This window comes from Vulpes vulpes, chromosome 1 (genome assembly GCF_048418805.1).
Source record: "Vulpes vulpes isolate BD-2025 chromosome 1, VulVul3, whole genome shotgun sequence".
Taxonomy (NCBI): Eukaryota; Metazoa; Chordata; class Mammalia; order Carnivora; family Canidae; genus Vulpes; species Vulpes vulpes.
Window position 1 is genome coordinate 164,544,084 of NC_132780.1, and position 27,163 is coordinate 164,571,246.

Genomic DNA, 27,163 nt, shown 5'->3' on the forward strand with positions numbered 1-27,163 from the left:
ATAGTGTTTCTCCTGTCCTTTCCTATACATTAACCAACCACCCAGAAAATACCTCGGTTTGGGCTCTGTGTGTGTGTATGTGTCTGTGTGTTTGCCATTTCTCTAAAATTATGACTCATAGTCTGGGGGACAATGATTGATTTTTTTCCACTTCGCATAGCCGCTCTGCATTTCTCCTCACAAGGATGGGCCTGTTTATTCACTCTGGGCATCGTTGGTGGGCGCTGGTGTAAACAGCCCGGGGAAGCCAGCGGGGGGGCTGGGCAAGTGGGCGCCCTGTGCTCTCCGCGGGGAGCCGAGCGGACCGCACCTCTGACCCCCCCCACGGCCCGGGATTTTCGATGCTCGCCGGGAGCCGCGAGAAGCGCCATTGTGATGCGGGTGGGAGGGGTGGAGCCACCAAGTCCCGTCTCAATTTAGACTTCTCACTCGGCTTGCAGGCGCGCCCATTTCAGATTGCTGAACTCCGAGTCAGGGGAAAGAAGCGGGAGGAGGTGGGAAGCCACACCCCGCCGCGCCCGCGAGCTTCCCCAGGAGCCCACGGTGGCCCAGGCAGACGCGGCCGAGATGCGCGGCCGGGGGCTCCTGACCGCCGCCCACCTCGTGTGCGTGTGGACCGCCGTGCTGGCCGCGGGCTCGCGGTAGGAGCGCGGGCGGGGCGGGGCGGGGCGCGGGCGGCGGGGCGCGCGGCGGGGGGCGCGGAGCGGGGGGCGCGGCGGGGCGGGCGGCGGGGCGCGCGGAGGGGGCGCGGGGCGGGCGGGGGCGCGCGGGTGGGAAGCGGCAGCGCGGCCCCGGCCCGGAGGGCAGAGCGTCAGCCGCTGCAGCTCGGTTCTCCATGGGACAGTTACTTTCTCCGCCCGTGGAAGCTGTTTAGCGTCTTTCTGGCCGTAACGACCTTTCTAGAGAGAGATGTTAGTTTTAGTGCACGTTACCTCTGCCTTTCCCGTAACACGTTGTTTCTTCCCCGCACAGCGTGCCTTCCTTTCTCAAAGGCGTGTGATGTGTGTGTGTGTTTTCTCCTTCCAGACTAGCTCTCTCAGCCCGGGCACTGGCAAGGTGTGGCCGAGGTGGAGGGAGTGGTTGGGTGCACACACTAACTAGCAACATAACTAACGAGACACCCACATTAATGGAAAGTGCCCACTCCTATCGTTTTTTTTTTTTTTTTTTTGCGGTTGAGCCTTTACCCTTGGCTTGGGCAGAGCAAGTGGTGTTTTTGCTGACTTTTTTGCTCCGCTACACCTGGACGTTTAATTTCCGGCGATAGAGTTCAATCACTGGTATTTGTTAGATGATGTTTTCCGGGGCAGATGCCCATGGATGAAAGTTTGAATAAAACCCGCAAAATGTGTGTGTGTGTGTGTGTGTGTGTGTGCGCAAGTAAAAAAAAAAAATCACGCTGGGATGAGGTGTGTGAAGGAGAAGTGTAGGGGCTTGTACTTTGCCAATAACTTCTGCATGCCTCGGTGCAAGCCATTTACACCGAGGCTCATCCTGTGCTGTTTGTGGTTTATGCAATGGAAATAATAACACATGCTCTCCACTAGTGGTGCAGGAATTACTGCATTAAGATTGATTTATGGGAATTCTTGTTTCAATAGCATTTCAATGCAGTTGCTAAATGGAGCAGTGGGGCAATATTGGGATAATTGGAACAATTGCAGTTGGCACAGTGTGGAGAGTCTCACTATCTATGAAATGTGAGGAATGGAGATGTAAGGATAAGGAACTGTGTTTTTCTCATCTCGGGGACTCTTTAGGCCTAGATTTCTGGTGACAGCCCCAGGGATTGTCAGGCCTGGAGGAAATGTGACTGTTGGGGTGGAGCTTCTGGAACACAGCCCCCCCCAGGTCACCGTGAAGGCCGAGCTGGTCAAGATGGCAGCCAACCTCTCTGTCACTGTCCTGGAAGCAGAAGGAGTCTTTGAAAAAGGTAAGAGAAACAGCATGAAGTCTTACCCTTCTGGAGTATGTTAACAAAACCACACATTAGGTAGGGTAACAGAGAAACCCCAGAGTTGCAGTGTTTTACATAGCACAGTTTTAACTTTTGCTCACATAAAGTCCAAAATGGTATTCCTGGATGCTCTCCCAAGCGGCGATGCAGAGACCCAGATTCCTTCCACTTTGTGGCTCCCTGGTCATCGACATGTGGCTTCCAAGTCTGCAGGGGAAGCATAGAGTTTCTTATGTGGGAGGTTTTTATGGGATAGGCTTAGAAATGGCTCAGATCACTTCTGTTCCTCTTCTGATGGCCCCATGCTTAGCTGCAAAGGAGGCTGGGAAATAGATGCCAGTGACTGCTCAGAGGGAGAAATGGGCAAAGTCAACAATCTGAAGCAAAACCATATTTATATATAGTTCATATAAAGCATATGTAACCATGTTTCTTTATATTAATAAAGTGCTAAGGATTTTACTAAATAGGCCCGTGGAAAGGAAAAGAGCTACACAGTGTTAAAGTTCAGTCTTATGGAATATTTCTTAATTTTTAAATACAGGAAAAAAATGATGTAACTGTAGGAGTCATTTGTAAAAGAACCCACATCTTAAATTTGGATTCTAATTTGGTTTAGGATTAAATTGGGTCGATGAATGTCTTCTTTTTTAATACTAAGGGAAAAATAATTTTGGGCATAAATAATTAAGCTTTTTTTTTCCTATTAAAATGAACATTTATTGTATTTTTTTCGAGTTGAAAGAGTAATACATACTTGGTGCTTATATCTTGGAACTGAAGGAAATAAACCAAGATCACCCATAATCCTACTACCTAATATAAACACAATTAACTAGGAGCATGTTCAGATGTTTAATCAGAGGGCAGAAATTGAGACATAAATGCCCATACTGTTAAGAGTTATCTTAAAACCTTAATTTAAGGGCACATAATGAAGGGTGGAAGGGATTCCACAGTAGTTCATTTTATAAATGTTTATCCTCTATCAACAGAGAAGTTAACACCATCATGAAAGGAGATAAAATCAAAGTTTATCTATAACTGTGTTTTTTTTCTCCACTGGAGATTGACTAGTTTGGGATAAAAGTCAGGAAGAGGTGATATGTACAGGGGCTATACCACTTTTTCTTTCTTTCTTTCTTTCTTTCTTTCTTTCTTTCTTTCTTTCTTTCTTTCTTTCTTCTTTTTTTTTTTTGAATATTTTATTTATTCATGAGAGACAGAGAGAGAGACAGAGACAGAGACACAGGCAGAGGAAGAAGCAGGCTCCATGCAGGGAACCCGATGTGGGGGAACCCGATGTGGGACTCGATTCCAGGACCCCAGGATCATGCCCTGGGCCGAAGGCAGGTGCTAAACCGCTGAGCCACCCAGGCTCATAGGAGCTATGTCAGAAAAGTGGGAGGCCTTGTTTCCCTGGGGAGGAAATGTAGATTAGGGCTTACGATCTGGGATTGTCTTCTTGACAATAAGACAATATGATTTTGTGTGGTTACCTAACGGTTCTGAGCCTCGATTTCCTTACCTATAGAATGGGGATAAATGAAACTTATTTCCCAGAGTAGGTATAAAGTGAAAGTTAGTATCCAGCATCTATGAGGAATTCAACACCAGCTATTAATATCATTTGTAAGTAGTAATACTGAAGAAGATGCAGGATGCATTATTTCTTTTTATATGAGGGCAGACTTCTGCTTTCATTATTGCCTATTATTTCTGATAATGAATGAATCCTGGTTTTATGATAATGGCTAAGGAAAATGTTGAAATACTAAGAGCAGACAATACTTAATGTAGTTCCACATTCATTATTTAGTCACTAAGAATTACCATTTTGGCTCTACTAGTGTGGCAGTTTTACTGCAATGCAGAGGTCTAGAATAACATGGATGATTTTGATAAATCTTTGGGCTTTGCACAGATGTTTGTATATTCTTATTTTAGAATTTCTACTGCATTATCTTTTCTGCAATCTCCTTTATCAGTCTTTCTTTTTTCTGCAAGTAGTACCAACATGGTACAGGTGGTGGTGGGGGCTATATAACTCATTTTAAAACCTTTTCCTTAGATTTTTCTTTTGGGAAGAGAGTTGGTCATATGTCTCTGGGAAGGCTAAAGTGCTCAAGACTGGGCCAGGCAACACTATCCTGAGAACAGAATGGATATTTGATAAAGAGAGGGAGAAAATGTACTTCTTTTACTGGCTGTTTTCTGACTGTTGACATACAGTTTCATTGAAAAATACCATTTCTGGGAGCGCTCTCTCTCTTTCAAAGGAGAATGTTACTGTTATCAGAGGCTCTGAGTCATTGTTCTCAAAGCAGATGCTTCCTGTCATGTTAGGACTTAAGGACCAAGACTTTTTTTTTTTTTAATCTAACTTCTCCAGTTGCAGCAATATGTAGACAAATGAGCATTCCAAATGAATGGATCTTCTAAATCCACAGATCCTCCTAGGATCAATTTTTTTCTTCGTTGCCACATAAACACAAACAAATAAATACATTTTAGGTCTGATTATTTCATTACTTTTTTGTGAGGGCCTTCAGGAAAAGGTCGGTTCTAATAAAGATTCATCTTCTTGCAGAGCTGGGTAAAGAGGGGTATTATTTCTGAGTGGCTGTTTCTAACACTCTGGGTCTTTTTAGAAATTCCCAGGGCAGAGCAGTGTTTCACCATAACCAGAATGTATTGGTAGCTTAATTTATGTTAGAAATGGTAATAGCTAAGGGGTTCAAATTGCAGAATATACTTTTAAAAAGGGATGGGTGAAATTGGTAAAAGGAATTAAGAGTACAGTTATCTTGATGAGTGTTGAGTAATATATGGAAGTGTCAAATCACTATATTGTACACTTGAAACTAGTATAACTGTATGTTAACTGCATTGGAATTAAAATGTAAAAAATGGAAAAATATAAATAAATTAAAAACAATAAAAAGGCAGAAAAGTATGGCTTGTCCTCAAGGAAGAGTTCATTTATTTGTTTGACAGATAGAAGGAAGATTTTATTTACATTTCCATCCTTGAGGTCAGCGGCATTGATTACATTAGTTTTTTCATTTTTAAATATATGAATCCTCCATTTATTTGGAATCGATTATGAGTTTTTTTTAGGGTAGCCCTTAGAACAATAACCCTTAAGGAAAAAGTGTTTCTGCTAAACTTTGTGGCATTCTCTAAAGTATATAAATGCCTCTTCGGTGGTGAAATTCAGACACTGAAGTGTGCTTGCCATTATCATCACCACCACCGCTACCCTCATTGCCACAACCCATCATCACCAGCACATCATCCTCTTTATAGTGAAGAGAGCTAGCTTCATAGTCTTCTGTTGTATAAAATCATAATTGACAAAACATGGTAGAAATTCAGCAGGTAGGATCTACGAGAGGGGAGACAATGGGAGTCCCTTTGGCATTTGAAATCAATTCAGACTATAGGTTGGGTGGAGAGTGAGTCTGTCCTCTCATTTCTTCCCTTCTTGTTTTTTATTTTTTCCACTACTGTGATATTGTCCTGGAGTTCCATGCCAAATCAAGAAAAAAAAGCTTAAGAATATTTGATTTTATGGGTCATAAACGAGAACTGTCTTCTCATCTGTGAAGGCAAATGGAATGATTGAACTATGTTTGATGTCCTTGAAATTATTATTTCTGCTTCATTCCCTTCCTCTTTCTACAATTTGAAATGTTCATTTGTGAACTTTCAGTGTTTCTCTTGAGTGAGATTTGCCTAAAATAATAATGAACGTCGGCAGCCCCGGTGGCCCAGTGGTTTAGCGCCGCCTTCTGCCCAGGGCACGATCCTGGAGACCCGGGCTGGAGTCCCACGTTGGGCTCCCTGCGTGGAGCCTGCTTCTTCCTCTGCCTATGTCTCTGCCTCTCTCTCTCTGTGAGTCTGTCATGAATAAATAAATAAAAGCTTTAAAAAAAAATGAATGCACCTCTCCCCCTCATTAATGAATTCATTGTTGCTGGTTTCACATGAATCTGATTTAAGAAGAAAACCTAAACAGAAAATGTCAGCTGAAACTTCAGGTGCTCTGCAGGGCATCTTGTGGTGAGTGCTTGCTGGTTGGGATGCACTGTTTGTTTATTTACTGTGCCAAGCCTGCTTCCATCTTCCCATTGACATAAGACCTACTCTATGAGTGTATCCATAGCCTTTAATAATTGCTTTTTCTTTTTGCTCTAAAATCTTGGAGAGTTAATGGGGGTGTGTGTGTTTACTTCCTATTTTTTTAGTTAAAAATTCTTCTTTGTCCTTTATTGTCTTTCTGTCTTTCTCACATTGACAATGGAGTATTTTATTTTCCATTTTGATCCAGTAAGGGTGGGAAATCAATATTTCATAAAACTTGAGATATTATCTGAAAAACCTAAAAAAAATCACCCAATTCAGTTTGGATGGCTTTCCGGTGGAAACAAAACTCCTGAACATACGTTTCATGGCTTGTAGATCAAAATCAGTTCCATGGTTTTTATGAGAGTAGATTAATTAGTGTAGTGTGTAGGCAGATCTCCCAGGGCAGGTTTTCACAGGCAGCTTTGACGGTAGAACTCAGTCTGAACTTGTAGTTACGTGAGAATTATTTTTAAAGGGTGTGGACTCTTCATTCACATGTCTTTGCTATTGTGTGTGATATATATATATAAATAGGTAGGTGGGGCCGGAGGATAAAGGACCATAGTGTAATGATGGTGTGGTTGGGCTCTGAAGCCAGGCTACCTGAATGTCCTTCCATTAGTGGTTGTGTGGCTGTGGCCAGTCATGATCTCACCGGGCCTCAGTTTTATTATCTGGAGCATAGTGGTTCCTGCCTTATGCAAGTGAGGTAACATGTTTAAAGCACTTAACACATAGGAATTATTCAAGAAAATGGCAGCTGTTGTTTTAGAAAAGAATAGCAACAATCGTGGCAGAGGCAATTAATAATCATCTGTTGGCATGATCTTGAACTGGGAACTATATGAAAGGCACATCACTAGGGGGCGCTGAGAAGGGATTTAACATATTACATATTGAGTTTCCTTATAGTGCCAGGGACTTAATGCGCAATGCTTAACTTCAGTAACCTTGCGAGGAAGGCACTGTTATCTTCATTTTAGAGATGAAGAAACTGAGGCTAAGGGAGAAAAAAACATTTTTCCAGAGTTAACAAGGTAAATAGTAAAGCCTGCATTTGAGGTTGGTTCTATTCGTTCTGAATTTGAAGGTTTAGACTGGCTGGAAGAGCATTACATATTTTTTGTTTCCCTTACTTTGGGATATTGATGTAATGTTGTATCAGTTAGCTTCCTCTAAAATGATTGTTATGTTTTCTTGTGGTGATTTAGTCCTGGATCTAATGAAATCTAATCTGGATCTGAAGAATCACAGTGCAATGCAAGCTCTCTACCCAGTTTACTTGGAGCTTTATAGAATTTTGGATCTGGATGGGACCTCAGAGATAAGTCAATTCAGTCACCTAATTTATGGCTGAGGATACTGAGGCCTGGTGTTTGATGACTCGCCCAAGGTGAAATTGCTTATTGGTAGCAGAGCTGAAAATCTCACATGTCCCCAAATTTGCAGTCCAGTGCTGTTTCCATTATACTCTAGGAAACTTTCCTAACATATAGAGAAGTATGTGTAAGACCCAGGATATATTTGAAAATGTTGATTTTTCTGATATGGAAGAAAATAAGGCTAACTAAGGAGTTTTAAAATGCTTACCTGCATATTTGTGCAAGTCTCTTGTTTCAGCTCAAGGTAGAGTTGCTCTTTCTGGACTAATGGTTCTGCATGGGGTGGGGGTGGAGCTCCGGGCCTCATAGATCTTCCTAACACTAAATCCTGTTGCTGGATTTCTCGCAGTGTGAGTTGTGCTTATTAAAAATACAGACTCAGGGCGCCTAGCTTGCCAGTTGGCGGAGCATTCGATTCTTGATCTCAGGGTTGTGGGTTCGAGCCTCACATTGGGTGTAGAGACTACCTAAAAATAAAATCATAAACAAAATGCAGACTCATGGTCACCCCTTCAAGACATTGGTAAGGTCTGGGAATCTAAATTTTATTTTGAGCAGTAATCACAAGTACCCCATTAAAATGAGAACGACTACTCTTTAGTATCTTACGAATTGCTCCTACCAAGTACTGGAAAGCCTGAGAGTGAGAGGCATGCCTTTGCAAGTCTCAGATGATTCATAGCAGCTGAGAGAAGTCCCCTCCCAGACTTCTGTATTTGCTTTCAAGCAGCCCCCAACCCTAAGAATGGATGTTAATTTTAAGCGATGGAGAAACATATTTTGGGATTTAATTATGAATCAGTGATTGAGTGAAGCTGAAAGTGAACATACTGATTCTTTAAACTCCAAGTTAAACATGTGCTACTCCTCTTCTTACACGAAATGAGTCACTGTTCCTCAGTGACTCACTGAGGGGTTGTGGTGGAAATAGAAATTAGATCCTGTAAGAATTTGGGCTGGGTTACTGTTTGATCCTTTATGTTGTTAAGAGGGCTTTATAATGTTGAAACTAGTTGTTTGCCCAATGACATCTCCTCCCCCCACCTTAATTTATTATTTACTGATTATTTGCTGTGTATGGATGTGGATGAATGGGTGTGTGTGTGGAATAAGAGGAAGGAAGGATTAGAAAAGGTTCAGAGGCTCCAGAAGGATAACCTGTAATATTTACAGTGCAGAAGGCTGGAGAGTTTTTATTTCTTGTTTGTATAAAAAATTCATGTGGTTTGTAAATAGTACTTCTTGTGTGTGACCCTGTGCCTGGTACTGTTACCTTTTACATCCAGAACTATACAAATGTCCATTCATACATGTTCCACTCCTGCTGATATATTTGGCATTTAGTGGGAACAGTTATTTCACATTCTAGAGGAGGAGAGGGTGTGCCAGAGGAAAGAGCTGGCAGCTGGGAGTGGCAGCTATGGGGAGATAGAGGTTTGTGTGTGTTTTCTGAAAAGATGCTACATTCTGCTTTAGGTGTAAGTTTAGGAAGACATCCGGGTGGAAATGTGCAGCAGATAGTTTGAAATTGTAGCAGGGAGAGAGTTTAAGGAATTGTTTTCATAGAGGCAGACAATATTTGAAGTCTTGGTGGAAATGCATGAGATTGACAAGAGAGACAAAGCTTAAGGGGCAAGACTGATGACAGAAGCTTGCAAGAAGGAAAATCAGTCAATGAAATGGATAGACAACGTGCAGCCAGAGACAGGGATAGACTGAAGATGGTGATATGTTTCAGAAGCTGAGGGAAGGAAGTTACAAGAAGTGAATGGTTTTAAGCTGAATGTTGGGAGCAAAAGCCAAGTTTTAAGTAATAAATGGGTAGTGAGAAACTATAAGAGTGTAGGCTACTCTTTACTGAACTTTGACAGTTGAAAGGAGAGAAGTATATGTTCTCTTAAAATGCCCAGTAGAGGGGTAAAAGGGTTGATGTAAAAGGAAGGGGTGGATAATTCATGGATAAGAAGTGGTGGGATCAGGATTAGGAGCACAGGTAAGTGGATTAATCCTTAAAAAAGAAACCCAACTTGTTCTTTTTGTTTTGATGCAAGAAAAGCAAGAGAACAGATAACGAAATAAATATTTTGAGGTATGAACTTGAGATGAAGAATAAAATTGAAATACGGTTTTAGGAAAACTTTGCAGTAGTTATTTATCTGCCTCTAAATTGTACGTACCTGGTCATCTCTTCAATAGGGAGTGGGGATATATGTTACAAGTAGTGGCCCTTTGGAGAGAGAAATACAAATTGGAGATATTTCCTGGTCATGACCAAATGGGTTCCTGCTGGATTGTGGGATGTTGGAATGCAAGGCCTGATACTTTTATTGGTATCAAGAGAAGGAACACAGGAGAATAGAAAAGAGAACGGGGTATTTATGGTGGTAATATGCTTCACTTGAACCTGTAGGGATTGGGTAGTTATTTTATTATTGCCATGGGAATGTCAGTGTGAGTAAGAAGTGGAATTGTAACTTATTAACTCTTGGTCTGGGCTAAGATGATCATCATACCAAAGGTGCAATGACAAAACTTGAGGAGAAGGAAATTATTATTATTTTTTTTAATTTTATTTATTTATGATAGTCACAGAGAGAGAGAGAGAGGCAGAGACACAGGCAGAGGGAGAAGCAGGCTCCATGCACCGGGAGCCTGATGTGGGACTCGATCCCGGGTCTCCAGGATCGCGCCCTGGGCCAAAGGCAGGCGCTAAACCGCTGCGCCACCCAGGGATCCCCGAGGAGAAGGAAATTATAATGGGTTCTGGTCTTGCTCTGTTTCTTCCAGTCTTCATTTCTTTTAGGAAAACTCCATGACTTGACTTTCTTACCTTGCAAGGGTGAGGGTGAAATTGACCAAAGAAAATTTGATGAAGGAAGTTGGGTGGGGAGTAGTAGGCAGGTCCTGGGTGTTTAGTTTTGAAGAGATGACTCATGAATTAATTAATTAATTAATTTTGAAAAAATTTTATTTATTTATTCATGAGAGACACACAGAGAGAAGCAGAGACACAGGCAGAGGGAGAGGCAGGTTCCCCGCAGGGAACTCAATGCAGGACTCGATCCTGGGACTCCGGGATCAGGCCTTGTGCCAAGGCAGATGCTCAACCACTGAGCCACCCAGGGGTCCCTCATGAACTAATTTAAAAGCCAGAGTGGTAAAGTACTCAGAAATAAGCAGGGAGTTACATTCTCTTAAGAGTACTTGATAGGTTCCTTTTGGTAGGGCAATGTTGGGAGATTACATTTATGAAAATGTAGCTGGCAGCAAGGATTTAATATTATAAATTTAAATTTTGCTGAAATCTTGTTAAATCTTTTCAGAAATATAGTTGAGACAGGGCGTTGCTATTTTGAGAATTCCAAATATTTATTAGGCATCAAATTGTATATGGCACAGCATTGGGTGGTGTAAATATTTGGCTTCTCACTGGGATGCAAAGTAGGTTTCATTTCATGTGCTGTCTTAGGTTTATGGTAGAGGCTTCTTGCAGTGCTGTGTTGATGGTGTCAAGGTCAAGTCTGGGTTCACTGGAATAGAGAGTAGATGGATTAACTGTGTCTACCATGGGCATGGGAATAGGGAGTATGGTATGAATGCTGCGAATGAGCCTGTTGGGTTGAAGAGGGATGGACTTCTACAGGGCTACGTGGGAGCTTGAGGTAATCACAACATGATAAGAGAGAAAAGATAGAAGAGTGTTGTGTTCAAATATTAACCTTGTGAGTGCACCAAGCTACAGAGGAGGGATAGGGAGGGAACATGAGATTTTGTTTGGATTAATATTTTGGAAGGTCTGTTCTGTACAGTTTGGGAGATATGGCAGGTAAACTGGGGGTTCTTGAACCACATTGGAATCGAAACCTTAACACTACCTCTTACTACTAAGTGGCCTTGGGCTAGTCACTTTATTTCATCTAATCTCCATTTCTTCATTTGTATAATGGCAATAATAATAGAGCCTACCTTAGAGCATTGTTTTGAATATTAAATGTGATAGTGCTTAGGAGCCACACTGTGCAGTATGGTAGCCGTGACTTACCTGTGTTTTTTTTTTTTTTTTAAAGATTTATTTATGATAGACATAGAGAGAGAGAGAAAGAGAGAGGCAGAGACACAGGAGGAGGGAGGAGGGAGAAGCAGGCTTCATGTTGGGAGCCCGACGTGGGACTCAATCCCGGGACTCCCAGATCGCGCCCTGGGCCAAAGGCAGGCTCTAAACCGCTGAGCCACCCAGGGATCCCCTTACCTGTGGGTTTTGAGTGCTTGAACTGTGACTTGTGCAAATTGAGATGGACTACAAGTATAAAATACATGCTGGACTTCTGAATACTTAATACCAAAAAATGCAGCAAAACTGAAATTTTTTTAAACTGATAATTTTTCAGTATTTGATTATACATTCAATGATAATATTTTGAGTATATTGGGTTATATAAAATATGTTATTAAAATTAATTTTATCCTTTTTTTTATTGCACTGCTTTAGCACGTTTATCATATTGTCTGGCACATAGTAAACACTGGAGAATGTCAGCTGTGTTGTCGTACCTAGCACTTCCTAGTATCATATGTTATTATTGATGTCACCCTTGTGAGCACCAGCTGTGGCATCAGGCCAGGTCTCTATTGATGGCAGTTTGATTCTAACTCAAGCAGGCCTTCAACCTTATTCCTTATCCCTTGAGAAAGGAGGAAATCTCCCTAAAAAAGCACCATACCATAGGGGGCAATAAACTTTTTCTATAAAAGGCCAGGTGGTAAACATGGTAGGTTTTGCTGCCTTATGGTTTTTGTTGTTTGTGTTTTTAGCAGCAAAGTAGCTACAGAGATGGTGCAGAGTAAATGAGTGTGCTCATGGAACTTTACGGATCCTGAATTTGGAGTTCATATAATTTTCATGTGTCATGAAATATTATTCTTTTTCTTTTTCCAGCTATATAAAAATGTAAAACCATTTTTAGTTCACAAACTATATGAAAGTAGGTGTGGGCTTTATTTGGCCCTTGGGCTATAAATTGCAAACCCTGCCATTGCAAATGCCCTGTACATTTACTTAGTAGCCCAGAGCCTTGTTTGACTCTTGGTTTTACATATGTGTCAAACCTAACATTTGGCTTATACTGTACCATTGTATTTATTTTACTTTTAGTGCGTTTTGTTTGACCTAGTGATTCACAGTGGTCTAAAGGGAACACAACACTATGAAACTTGTGTTTATTGAGATGTTTGTAAGTAAGAATGAGGCAGGAGAGAAAAAAAGTTAAAGACCTGCAGAAAGGACCAAAGGAGATTTTTTTTTGCTTGCTTTTACTCGAAATGCTGGTCGTTTCTGTATAGATTGGATTCACTGGAGAGTTACTTGGCTTTAAAGTGACATTAAGCTGTGAGGCAGAAGCTTATTTTAAGGTTTTGTCCTCCACAGATAGGTAGTGGGAAATTCCCTTTCTCACTTTGTCCATCTGTGATCTGAGAAAATGCTGAATGAGAGAGTATTTAATAACTTGGTAAGGAGGTCAAAGTTTTCAGCTAAGAAAGTGATATACTTAAGATTATGTTGCTGAGTATCAGAGAGCTGATATATTTGTATATATATTTGCATATATTTGAATATATATTTATATATGCATATATATTTATATATATGCATATATATTTATATACGTACATGTAGCATATGTATATTTGCATATATATTTATATACGTACATGTAGCATATATATTTGCATATATATTTATATACGTACATGTAGCATATATATATGTATATGCATATAATGGAAAAGCTTATATATATTTATATATATATAGCATATTTATATATATATTTGCATATATATTTATATACGTACATGTAGCATATATATGTATATGCATATAATGGAAAAGCTTATATATATATTTATATATATATAGCATATATATATTTGCATATATATTTATATACGTACATGTAGCATATATATATATATATGTATATGCAGATAATGGAAAAGCTTTCTTCTTCCATAGAGAATATTTCTGGATCTGTTGGATTTCCAATTATATACACTCCTTCCCTTCAGCAGTTCTCCACAGAGCTATTTGGTGAACACAGATGTCAGAAGAGACAGCATATGGTATTATAGAGTGTGTTTAAAAAGTTAAAGGAAGGTTAGTTTTTGTGTATGCTTATTACACAACTTAAAAATAGCTTGACTCTATTTGTAAATCAAACGGCCAGCTGTCAGGCTTATGCCAAGTGTGAAGCCTTAAAACAAGGTTCCTTTTGAGTGGCTTCTGCAATGTTGGGAAGGAGAAAGCATCTGAAAGGGTTCTAAGATTGACTTTCTGTGGTTATACACAAAAATGACCTGAATTTTACAGACTTATCTACAATAATGTTGAGAAGGACCTTGTATAACAGAGCAGATCTTTAGTCCGTGATTTAAAGGCATGCCAGGCAGTGTTTCAAGAGGTGCTCTCACTCTTTCCTGTGTCTGAGTGGAACCTTGCTCTGAGGGAGCTGAAATGGTTGCAAAAATTTGCAAATGCTGTCTATTTAATCTTCAACCTAGCAACAGCACAGAAAGATTACTATTCCTCATCTACATTCCCACCACTCTGCTCCCAGTTGTATGTTTTGATTGTGTAAATTATTGCTAGAATGTTAGGATGTTCACAGAAGGCTTAGTAAGTGCCTGGGACATTCCAAGCTGCATTTGTAAATTTAGAGAGAAAACAAATTGAAAAAAATGTCAAGTGCTTAAAGTTGACCTTTTAATAAGGACACATGAGACTAGTGAGTGGGCTTTAAATTGGATCTCCCTACACATCCTTTGAGCCACTCTCTGAACCTAGCAAGAATTAGGGGTGGGTGCTCCTGCTTTTCGGTGCCTCTGTGCTGCTGCTTTTAGGTGCAGTTCTGTGTCTGGCTCTTTTTCTTGGGCCTATGAACACACAACTGTCATGTGTCAGAGTAGTGAGAGCCAGGCATGCAGTCAACTTTCTCTTCCAGTTTTTCTTTAATGAGAAAACCCCTCAAAGGTTTGACCCAAAAGAGCTACATTAAAAAAAAGTTCTATGAAATGGGATTTCCTGAACTTCAAATCTGGATAGCTGGTCTTGAATTTCAGCTGAAATGCTTGCCCTCCAATTAATCAGCCTACTGGATTTATTTGGATTGTAGATTCACAGCTGTTTTTTACTTTCTCCTTGTTTAGTGTCTCTTAGATAAAAATAAATACCACCCCTCCCCACCCCCTGCCTCAACAAATACACTTAGTCTTTGTAAATTTGCCAGTGATGGGAGGTAGACTGTGTCAGGCCATGATGGAAAGGAAGCACATTGTTTCCTCCAAGTCACTGGGCTGAGAAAATAGTCAACCCCGATGATTTATCTTAAAGTAATGAAAAATAAATACCTCTCCATAATCAAGGGTACTTGTTTTTTGGGCTCAGCATTCTGCACTTTAGTTGTGTCCACTTTATCCCACTGTAGGGTAGCGTGGTGGATGCTGTGCTGTACCACCAGGTAGAGAGAGCCCTTTGGAGAAGGACTGGTTTCCTCAAGCACCTGGGAGTGCTGTGGCAGACTGCCCTCACAGCCAGCTCCCTTTGGGGATTGCATCTGCTAAAGAGAATTGCCTTGCCTGAGGGGCACCCCTCCTTGGGTGAAGGTCCAGCTTCGTTCCCCTGCTTCCGAGTGTCCCTTGTGGACACCTCTGGGACCTGTCTTGCAGCTCCACCTCCCCCTCTCCCTAGTCCTGTCTCATTTCTTTTCCCTTCTCTGTGTGCTGATTACAGGAGCACTCCCTAACAACACTCTTGGCACTTTAATCACCATCTCAGAATTGGCGTTCCTGGGATCCTGCTATAGACAGATGTGGTTATTGTTTAACTTTCCTTTGAAGAGGGATTTTTCGGATCTTGAAATTAACTTCAAATGTATGGAAACTGTGTGAAGTGATATAAGAGTCGGGAAATTTTCTAGGTTTTATATCCTCTTCAGAAGTTTTTGTATAACATGAATTTTTAAAAAAATTAGTTCTGCTATTGCAGTGCTTATAGGATAACTGTAAAGATTGGGAGAAAATGGATGAAGAAGAATCCCTAGGTTCTCTGATCACTAGCATAGAGCTGAGGAGAGGAGAGCTGAGATAATTGAGATTTTGAATCTTTATGAGTGGTAGTGATAACATGCACAAAGAAGCTCTCTAGCCTGGGGAACTTTCACAATAATCAAGGGTATGTAGAGTAAAAGAACAAAGGTACAGCTGCTGTTCTTGTACCTAGAGGCAGTATGGAGTGGTGGTTTACAGCTCAGACCCAAGAGCCGGGCTGCCTGGGTTAGAATCTTGGCTCTGTTACTTCTTTCCTGTGTGACCTTGGGCTAGTCACTTAATGTCTCTTGTGACTCAGGGTTCTCATTTATAAAATAAGGAAAATAATACTTAATAGGATTATGATGCAGATTAGATCAGTTAATATATGTAAGGCTTTTATAACATCATAAATAGTATCTATTATTATTTTATTCACCAAATTAAAAAAATTGTATGTGGTCAGAACTGTTGGTGGTTTTATTGCTTCTAATCAGAAATGTGAGTCTTCCATCCTCTAGACTAACATTGTCCAATAGAAGTATGATGCTATCACGTATGTAATATAACATTTTCTATTAACCAAATAAAAAAGTAAAAAATAAGGGTACTTGGGTGGCTCAATTGGTTAAACATCCAACTCTTGGTTTTGGCTCAGGTCATGATCTCAGACCCACTATGACAAAGATGGACTCCATGCTTAGCATGGAGTCGGCTTGCCACACTCTCTATTCCCTACATTCTCTCTCTGGAATAAATAAATGAAATCTTTGGGGAAAAATAGGTGAAAAATAGGGGTACCTAGCTGGCTCAGTCAGTAGAACATGTGACTCTTGATCTTGGGGTTTTGGGTTTAAGCTTCATGTTGTGGGTAGAGATTACTTAAAAATAAAATCTTAGAAAAATGGTAAAGAAAATCCAGATAAAATTAATTTAATTATATTTTATTTTCTAAATTTTTATTTATTTATTCATGAGAGACACAGAGAGAGAGAGAGATGCAGAGACAGGCAGAGGGAGAAGCAGGCTCCACGTAGGGAGCCCGACATGGGACTCGATCCTGGATCTCCAGGATCAGGCCCTGGATTGAAGGCAGTGCTAAACCACTGAGCCACCCGGGGTGCCCCCCTCCCTTTTTTTAATTTTTAGATAAAATTAATTTTAATAATATACTTTAACCCAATAATTCATAAATATTATCAGTTAAACATGTACTTACTCTAAAATTATTGCTGAGATAGTTTATATTCTTTTTGCTTTTTTAAGTCTTAGAAATATGGGTGTATTTTGCATTTGTAGCACATTTCAGTAGCTCATTTTATTTTATTTTATTTTTTATTTTTATTTATTTATTTTTTTCCAGTAGCTCATTTTAATAGCCACTGTGGCTAGAGGCTATTGTGTTGCACTATGCTCCTTTAGAAGGTTGCTAGTTAATCTTTTTATTTCAAGAGTGTTCTAGTCATCCATTTCTGTGACTGAACCACTCTGAAACTTAGCAGTTAAAAACACTAGTTCATTATTTCTCATGAGTCTCACTCACCCAGCTTGTACTCATAAGATTGATGATTATTGCTTGAGACAGTTATTTCCATGATAATTGTGAAATTTTCTAATTCCATGATTCCTTCTACATTTACTGGTTGGAATTCTATGGTAAAGAAGAACTTTTTCTTCTCCTTCAGTTAGTCATCTATTTGATTATTGAGCAACATGAGTTCGTGGACTCTTACTTTATTCAGTAGTTGTAATCCATAACCTACAATTTATTTGAATGTTCAAGTCATCTGACCATTTCATTATGTATATTGTTGTATGCATAATATTTTTATATTATTTTTATATTTATATGATTTATACAAATATATATAATAGAATGATCAGATGATTTGAACATAAAGGCTTTTTCTTTTTTTTGCAGATTTCCCATATTATCTGTGTCCCCACACAAGCATAGCCTCCCCCATTATCAACATCACTAACTAGAATGGTACTTTTTTTTTTTAAGATTTTATTTATTTATTCATGAGAGACACACATACAGAGACAGAGACACAGGCAGAGGGAGAAGCAGGCTCCCCGCAGGGAGCCCGATATGGGACTCGATCCCAGATCCTGGGATCACACCCTGAGCTGAAGGCAGACACTCAACCACTGAGCCACCCGGGAATCCCACATTATTATTATTATTATTATTATTATTATTATTTTAGCAAGAATGAACCTACACTGACACATCATAATCATCCAACGTCCATTATTTACCTTAGGGTTCACTCTTGTATATTCTGTGGGTTTTGGCAAATGTATAATGATATACCTATCATTATAATACTATACAGAGTATTTTCACTGCCATGAAGACCCTCTGTGCTCTGCCTATTCATATCTCTGTACCACCTTGCAGTAACCTGATCTTTTTTTTGTATCCATTGTTTTGCTTTTTTCCAGAATGTTGTTTATTTGGAGTCAGGCAGTATGTCGCCTTTTCAGACTGGCTTCTTTCACTTAGCAATATGCATTTACGGTTCCTCCGTGTCTTTTCATGGCTTGATGGCTCATTTCTTTTTAGAGTTGTATAATATTCCATTGTCTGGATGTATCACAGCTTATTTATCCACTCACTGATTGCAGGAAATTTGGCTGCTTCTAAGCTTTGGCAATTATGAATAAAGCTGCCTTAAATATCTGTGTGCAGATTTTTGTGTGGTCATACTTTTTCAGTTCTTTTGAGTAAATACCAAGGAGTGTAATTGCTGGTTTGTATGGTAAGAATATGTTAAGTTTTGTTGCCAAACTTGTCTTCTCAAGTGGCCATACCATTTTGCATTGCATACCAGCAGTATGTGAAAGTTCCTATTGCTCCACATCCTGGCCAGCATTTGATATTGTCAGTGATGGATACCAGCATCCTGGTATCTTATTGATTTAATCTGCATTTCCCTATGATGTGGAGCATCTTTTATTGTGCTTATTTGCCATCAGTGTATATTCCTTGCTGAGCTGTCTGTTAATTACTTTGATCCATTTTTTAGTTGGTCATTTGTTTTCTCATTGTTGAGTTTTAAGAGTTCTTTGTATGTTTTTGATTATAGTTCTTTATCATATGTGTCTTTTGCAGATATTTTTTCCCAGTTTGCAGCGTTTCTTCCTTTCTCTTGACATTGTCTTTTGCATAGCAGAAGTTTTTAATTTTGACGAAGTCCACTTTATGAATTCTTTTTTAAAAAAGATCTTATTTATTAAAAAAAGATGTTATTTATTTATTTGAGAGGGAGAGAGAGAGTGAAAGAGAGCAAGAGAGAGTGAGTGAGCACGAGTTGGGGGGGATGGAGAAGCAGACCCCCCTGCTGAGCACGGAGCCTAACATGGGGCTCACTCCTAGGACCCCGTGATCACAACCTGACCTGAAGAGATGCTTCACTTACTGAACCACGCAGGTGCCCCTGAATTATTTCTTTAATGGATTGAATCTTTGGTGTTACATTTAAAAAGACCAAGGTCATCAATGTTTTCTCCTATGTTATGTTCTAGGAATTTTGTAGTTATGCTTTTTATAAGTCTATGATACATTTTGAGTTAATTTTTCTGAAAGGAGTAAAGTCTGTGTCTATATTCATTTATTTGTATGTGGATGTCCATTGTTCCAGCATTATTTGTTGAAGAGACAGTCTTTGCTCCATTGCATTGCTTCTGCACATTTTCCAAAGATCATTCAACTATATTAGTAGGGGTCCATTTCTGGGCTCTCTCTTCTGTTCCATTGATCAGTTTGTCTATTCTTTTGCCAATACCACACTGCGTTGATTATTGTAGTTTTGCAGTAAGTCTTGGAATTGGTAGCACCAATCTTCCAACTTTGTTCTCCTTTAGTATTGATGGTTATTTTGAGTCTTTTGCTTCTCCCTATAAACTTGAGAATCAATTTCTTGATTTTCATAAAATAACTTTCTGGGATTTTGATTAGGATTGCATTGATCAAGTTGGGAAGAATCGATGTCTTGACAATATTTAGTCTTTCTATCCATGAACATTGAACATCTCTTCATTTATTTAATCCTTCCTTGATTTCATTTTATCAGAGTTTTGTAGTTTCCTTATATAGATCTTGTACACATTTTTTAGATTTATACCTAAGTATTTCTTTTTTGGGGGGATTCTAATGTAAATGGTATTGTTTTTAATTTCAGATTCCACTTGTTCATGGTTTTTTTTTTTTTTAAGATTTTATTTATTTATTCATGAGAGAGAAAGAGAGAGAGAGAGAGAGGCAGGGACACAGAGGGAGGAGCAGGCTCCATGCAGGGAGCCTGATGCAGGACTCCATCCTGGGACTCTAGAATCATGCCCTGGGCTGAAGGCAAGTGCTAAACAGCTGAGCCACCCAGGAATCCCCTGGTTGGTATATTTTTAATTGAGAACATTCTTCTCATCAGCTGAGGTACATGTTAAGATCAGAGCAAATTCTACTGATAGGAGGATATTCTCTCTTTTTTTTTTTTTTAAAACTTAAAAACATTTAAAAAAAATTTATTTATGATAGTCACAGAGAGAGAAAGAGAGAGAGAGGGAGAGAGAGAGAGGCAGAGACACAGGCAGAGGGAGAAGCAGGCTCCATGCACCGGGAGCCCGACGTGGGATTCAATCCCGGGTCTCCAGGATCGTGCCCTGGGCCAAAGACAGGCGCTAAACTGCTGTGCCACCCAGGGATCCCAGGAGGATATTCTCAATTCCAGCTATTCCCCCATATTGAATTATTTAAATGTTTCAGTTCAAGAATATAACAGGGTTAGTCTTTTTGCCTGGATAGTACTATGACTCCCTTCAACAAATATTTTTACAACATAAAAGTTGTCAAGTATATTTTATTTATGGTTCTTTTGAATGTTTCACCAAGTTTAGTTGCTGCAGTATCATAGGGCTTCTTAACTTTACTTCAGTTCAGTATAGAATATGCCTATCCCACTAAAAATAAGAACTTAAAAAGAAGTTTCTTCCCATATGTTGAGATATTACCAAAGTATGATTACAATATTTCAAAGTTAAATCTTGTACAGATTAAATCCATCTCATGTCAATAGTTTACTGAACCAAAAAGATTCAGGACAAATGTTAAATCAGAATTCTGGGATAGCAGCATAACCTGTGATTGTCCTGGCCAGGACTCACTCTGTGTAAAAGGCCTTTCAGGGTCTGGTGCAGCCTCATCTCTACAGTCCTCTCCCTGCCAGCTCTGCTTCTGCGGACACATGCTGAGCTCCACTCTTTGGCATTTGCTGCTGCTCTGCCTGGAAACTCTTCCCTTCCTTTCTCATCTGGCTAATTTTTCTTTATCCTACAATCCTCGACTTCTGGCATCATTTTTTTCTAGGTAACTTCCCCTGATCCCTGTGAGGTGGGCTCCACCTTATCTATCTTTATTGCAGTCCTTCGTGTTTAGCTGTATCTGTTCAGTTGTTTCTCTTTCTTCACTTTTTCAAGACACTTTTTGTCCAATGTCCTGTTATTTAAGAGTCCTATTCTTTGCTTCTTATGGTGACAGTTACTGGATAAACTGATCTGTGCTAGGTGATAAGTGATTTTGATGAATTGCTTATCTGTTGCAGACAACATATTTGTATTTCACTGAGGCCCATTGGGGCAGTGGTCTTCAGGTGGGTGTGTGCAGATTGGGGATTGCTTTAGGCCATTTATCAGGGTATAAATGTACTAGCTTTTATTTCTGTTATTTATTGAACAAAACTAAGAAATCAAGGTTTTCTAATACTTAATATTTTGGTTGAGAAAGTGCATTATATGACTCTATAATCTATAAACTTGACATTGGTGATGTGTTCTGATTGACTAAATGCTCCATTATAAAAATTGGAAGATCCTGCTGACATCTCCAGCAGATATCTCTTCCATGTTTTCTGGCTCTGGAATAACTTCTATTTATCAAGCATTTCCTCTATGCCAGACACTGTTCTATACACTTTATAAGTATCAACATACTTATGCTTTACAACCACCTTGTGAGATTCATACAATTATGAATATGCTCTTTTTATGGATGAAAAAATTGAGCCTGGATAATCAGGCAACTTTTTCAAGGATGGGGCTAGTACATGGTTGATTCAGTATAGAACTGGTGTAGTCTAATTCCAGAAGCCATTTGCTCAACCCCCTGCTCTGTACTGTGCTGTGCTCCAGTGTCTCTCTGTTCCCTTAGGATAGACACACGAGGCTTCCAGGAGGATAGGGTCTATGTCTGTCTTGTTCATTGGGGTAAATATTTCTTAAATATTCACAAATATTTCTTTTTTTAAAAAAGGTTTATTTATTTATTTATTTGAGAGAGAGAGAGAGAGAGAGAGAGAGAGAGAATACAGAGGGAGAAGGAGAAGCAGACTCCCCACTGAGCGGGGAGCCCAATGCAGGGCTCAATCCCAGGACCCTGAGATCATGACTTGAGCAGAAGGCAGACGCTTAACCGACTGAACCACCCAGGCACCACTCACAAGTATTTCTTAAATGAAGAAACTGTGAGGGTCCATCACCACTCTGAATTCATATCACTTAAATGGGAACTTCGGATAAGTACTCTTTTATTTTTAACTTGAAACATTTTTTCCCTTGAAGTAATTAGATCTGATGAGAAATTGGCATGAGTTAAATTAGTAGTCCTATGTTTAGAAACTGTACGTGAAAAGAAGTCTGCATCACTCTAATACCAGTGAGTCACTTATGAGTCCCAGCTCACCCCTGACGTGACTAATCCCTTCCTTTTCTTTCTTAATCATGAGGGTCTGAGAACATAAGAAATAAACCTCAGGTTCTTTCTCAACATCCATTGAAGTGTCTCTCATATGTGTATAACCCTAAAGCAGCAACAAGAACAGCAGCAACAATGACAAAAATGATAAAGGAAAAGAGAAGCAGAACTTAAACTAATTTTTGAGGTGTGGGGTGGGGTTCACCTACTGATACCTTTTTAAGTATGGGTCAGGTTTCCTTAATTCTTTGGCACAAGGATGTGTAGTAATCTCTCACACGTTCTGGGCTTTGATAAAATTGTTTTGTTTTGACCAAATAAGTTTGTGATTCTATAAGCTTATGATTTCTTTATCTGAAAGAGTATTAGGAGAGTCTTTGGAGTTGTGTCTTATATCATCATATTCAAATTATGACTCTATTTTCTTCCCCGTTTTGCTTTTAGGCTCTTTCAAGACACTTATTCTTCCATCAGTAAGTATCCATTTAAAAATTTTGGTTTCAGATGTATACATTGCATCGATTAGGGAAACAAACTAATATTTTGTTGGTCTTTATATCAATTTACATCCCTTGTGAGTTCGACTTCAGTTCTACCTTTAGATTAAGAATAGTGTTACTTCAAAGAGATTTGGTTATTAGCCTTTTCAAACTCATGGCAAATGTTTTCCTCTTATAAAACAGGGAACTGGCCTGGACTGTTGCCACAGAAATCTGCTTCTGCCTTAAAGAACCTTACAGTTTTGAGTGTGTAATTGACACTCTGTTGCTCAGTTTCTCTGTCCTGGAAAGTTGTAGTACCACACTGAGCCATATTGAAGGCCGAGGCATTGGTGATACTGATCCTGTCTTTGTTTAAACATTTTTTTGTTCATAATTTAATTTTTTGCATTATACTTGCTATTTTAAAAATCTTTTGAATATTAACAATTTATTTATCTTGATTACTGATTTTTTTTGTCTCCTCCTTAATTTTTGCACTTGAGGCAAGGGCCTCGCCCACCTCACCCTTATTCCAGCCCTGGAAAAGGGGATAAAGAAACTGCCTCTGTTTCATAGGGGATTCTCTGGAGATGAAATAAGATGTGAAAAGTGCTGTAAAATTTGCTATAGAAGTGGAAAGGGGTTATTATTTTGTGGAGAAAGTCATAAAACCTAATGATTGCATGCTCTTTGTGAACTGATCCTACTTATCATAACTTTGATTTGAAAGTTTGTACTTTTATTACCATGTTTTGTTTTGGAGCTTCACACTCTGAACGTACAATAGAGAAAGTAGACCAGGGCATCCTAACAAGAGACGCAATTTGGTATACTTTTGTGAGAAGAGATAACTGATGACTTTGTCAAAACACAAAATTCAGTCTAGTAAATTTGAAGATGTAATTAGCTTTATTAAGCAATTGGGCAGGATCCCATTTAGCAAGTAGAGGGGAGCTCCTGAGTTGTACAGTATGGAAGGTTTTTTTCAGAAGGAAGGGGGGGCAAGGAAGTGCCTAGCAAAAGAAAAGAAAAGATTGTTCCAGGCAAGGTCACCTTCCCTTAGGGGAAGGACATGGGGTTTTATCCTGCAGATTACCTCATCTTCCTTTAGGGGGATGGGGCTAGAGAAGACCCTTGTGACAGATTACCTCATTGGTGCTTGTCAAAAAGTTCCAGATTAATTGACCTAAAATTCTACTTACTCTTGGGAAGGTTGAAACTGCACTTAAGTCTCTGGTTGCTCTTCTGGGAGCAAACTAGTCCATCTTGGGCCTGTGGTTTCTTTTGAACAACTTTAGCCCTGACACTTTACATACTTAATGTAGGATCAGCATCACCTGATGGGCCAAGTTCCTCTATTTCCTCAATTACTTTTTGAAGGTTACTCATCAAGCACATTCAAAAACCACATTCGTTTTTCCGGGGCCAGGTGGTTCCTAGAGAATACAGTAGCTCCCAAACAGTGTACTCATAAAAATTACTTATAAGTATAGCTATTGTTTTCTTACCTATTATGTTTGCATTTTCCTTACTAAGAAATATAACTGCTTTTCTATTGTTAAATGGAAAGTAGGGAAAAAGAGGCAAAGCAGGTGGAAATGGTGGTGTTGGGGAACCCATCTCAGTGATAATAAAACATTGCATTGCGTTCATGTACCCTAAAACGTTAGATGCTGGCCATATGCTGTTGAAATAATATTCCAATGAGAAGATTAAAGTAACTCCTGCATAACACAATTGTCCTACAGCAGAAGGGGGTGGGATTTAAGTCCAGGAACCACAGTTTAAAGTACAACTGTCTGGTTTCATCAGAGAAGCCTGAAGGTGCATGGGCTGTAAGTGTAGAAAGGCTGAGCAGAGGAAGCATTAGGTGGTACCAGGCACTTGGGCTTGTTCCAGTAATGTCGGTTTTATTATAAATTGTACTTGTCCAAACTTTCATTAACTGGAACTTGGCTGCCCTGATTCTGTTAGGTCTCAGCTATGTGAAGTATGAACTCCAACATCCTGTATGTCTTTAATATTAATGCCATTTCTATTGTATGAATATATAGCAATTGTCTATTGAAAGCTTAATTGGAGATTATATTTAGGACTGTATCCCTTTCCTAGTAAAATGAAAATTTAAAGATTTAGTTATAAGGTGTCTGGGAAAATGTGATAATGCTTGGCAAAAATAGAAAGTTCTGTATTGTTACGAGTTTTCAGTTAAAAGATACCTAGCTTTCAGAGTGTGCACTTGCATTCTGATATTTGTAAATGTAATATTTTAAATTGTCTTTTAAGGTTCTCATGAATTTTTGCTGTAAAATAGAAATATTCTGACAGCATTAAAACAAATGCGTTTTTAAAATCTGATGAGCCCATTGTTTCTACTTTTGATATGCTACAATCAGCTTTTAGTAAGAAGTAAATAAAAAAATTGATGTTTAATATAAATATGATTTTTTGCACAAAATGTATTAGGAGAAATTTCTTCTATTCTCTTTGTAAATAAATCCAACTTAAAATGAAGGAGTGGTTTTTAAATTTAGAGATGTTTTAAAGTTTATGTATAATTAATAATTTTTTAAAAATATTTTTAATAGAAACTGTTATCTTAAATTCCTCAATTTTATTTTGAGTTATTTGAAATCTCCACTACTTTTAGTAACTAGCATTATTAATGGAGTAGGACAAATACTATTGTTTTATCTCAGTTTCTTTGACATATGATCTTTTAAAGAAGGCAAAATGGTTTTAGTCAACCCAGATTAGTTTCTTGCCCACCAAGGACCTTTTAAAAATATTTATCTTATTTTATTTTTAAGTAAACTCTATGCGCAATGTGAGGCTTGAACTCACAACCTAAGATCAAGAGTCCCATACTCCATTGACTGAACCAGCCAGATACACTACCCTCGGGAGGACCTTTGTGAGTGTACCTTCCTTAGATACCCTGGGCAAAGAGCAATCATTTACTCAGAAAATTTGCATTTATGTGTACACGGAGTACACTTAGCACAATGAGGATCTTGCATGCCCAAGTCAGATGCTGATTGATACTTTGCTCATAAAAGCCCCTTGATTTTGTATACTTCCAGACTCTTGCCCTGCTGCCAGACATGTCCATCTGTGGAAATTGTATCTTCTTCAGCCCCTTGTTCTTGACCCAAATATAGGAATCCTAAATCTCTGTGGATAAATAATTGGTTCTTGTATAAGGGATATGGAAATCTCTGATGAGGGATTTATTACCAATTCTGGGAACTCTTTCAGTAATTGTGATCCCAAGAAGGCAGAAAGCAATTGATAAGCAGAGATTCAGGAGCTTTTACTTTCTGGCATCCTCTCCACTGTGGGGAGCAGGTTACAATGCATTCTAGGTCTGTTATAGAGAGAAAGTTTCATAGAGATTACTTAAAATCCATGCTATTTTTTTTTGGTTTCCTCATAATGCCCCTGTGTTGTTAACAATGGAAGGCTAAGATCTCTACCACAGCTCAGGATCTGTAGTGCCATGCAAAGTCTGTGGTGACACCCCAAGGCTTGTAGTGATGTCCCATGATTTGTAGAGTCACCCCTGGTCTACTGATATACCAAGTTCATTTGTAATCTCTGACTTTCCAGCCTTGGGATTAATACTGAGGCTTTGAGGATCCTGAATTATCCAAATCTTACTTATGTGGGGAATGGGGGCAAGGTTTCTAATGGGGCAGTTGAGAAAGCAAATTACTTGGGGTAGCTGAAAGGAGCAGAAAGATAGTACTATTTCCTTTTGAGGTAGTGCCAGCTCCCAGAAGGAGGATGGAGTAGAGCACAGAAAGAATGTTTTTTTTTTTTTTTTTAAAGATTTTTATTTATTTATTCATGAGAGACACAGAGAGAGAAAGGCAGAGACATAGGCAGAGAGAGAAGCAGTCTCCATGTAGGGAGCCTGATATGGGACTAGATCCTGGGTCTCCGGGATCATGACCGGAGCTGAAGGCAGACACTTAACTGCTGAGCCACCCAGGCATCCCAGAAAGAATGTTTTTGGACACATTTGTGTTACTTCTGCTTCTTTAACTCTTGGCATTCTTGTGATTAATGGGCCTCTTTAGTTTGGGGCCTATGCATCATTAATTTGACATAAATCTTCAATCTACTATCTGTTCTGGAGCCTAAAAATGATCAAACTATATCCAAATCATGAAAAACAGTCATATCAAATATCATGTTTTAAACACGAAGTGTTTATGAATCTTTGCCATATGTAACAGTATGATATGCTGGCATATATATAGCTTCCTGCTTTTAGTATTAGAATATCTATTTAAAAGAATCTGAGAGCTGAAGTATCATTTGAGAAAATAGAATATAAGAATGCAGGTTCCAAGATTAGACTCCCAGCCCT

At 39.2% G+C, this 27,163-nt stretch overlaps 1 protein-coding gene across 1 annotated transcript in view; it reads left to right on the forward strand.

Moving 5' to 3' along the window:
* Positions 1 to 240: 240 nt before the first annotated feature.
* Positions 241 to 27,163, forward strand: part of CD109 (CD109 molecule) — a 127,797-nt gene continuing 100,874 nt past the window's right edge. The window contains exons 1-3 of the mRNA XM_026007374.2: positions 241 to 641; positions 1,761 to 1,933; positions 22,751 to 22,779. Of these exons, the coding sequence (XP_025863159.2) occupies positions 568 to 641; positions 1,761 to 1,933; positions 22,751 to 22,779 (276 nt within the window). The 5' untranslated portion in view covers positions 241 to 567. The remainder of the gene's footprint in view (positions 642 to 1,760; positions 1,934 to 22,750; positions 22,780 to 27,163) is intronic.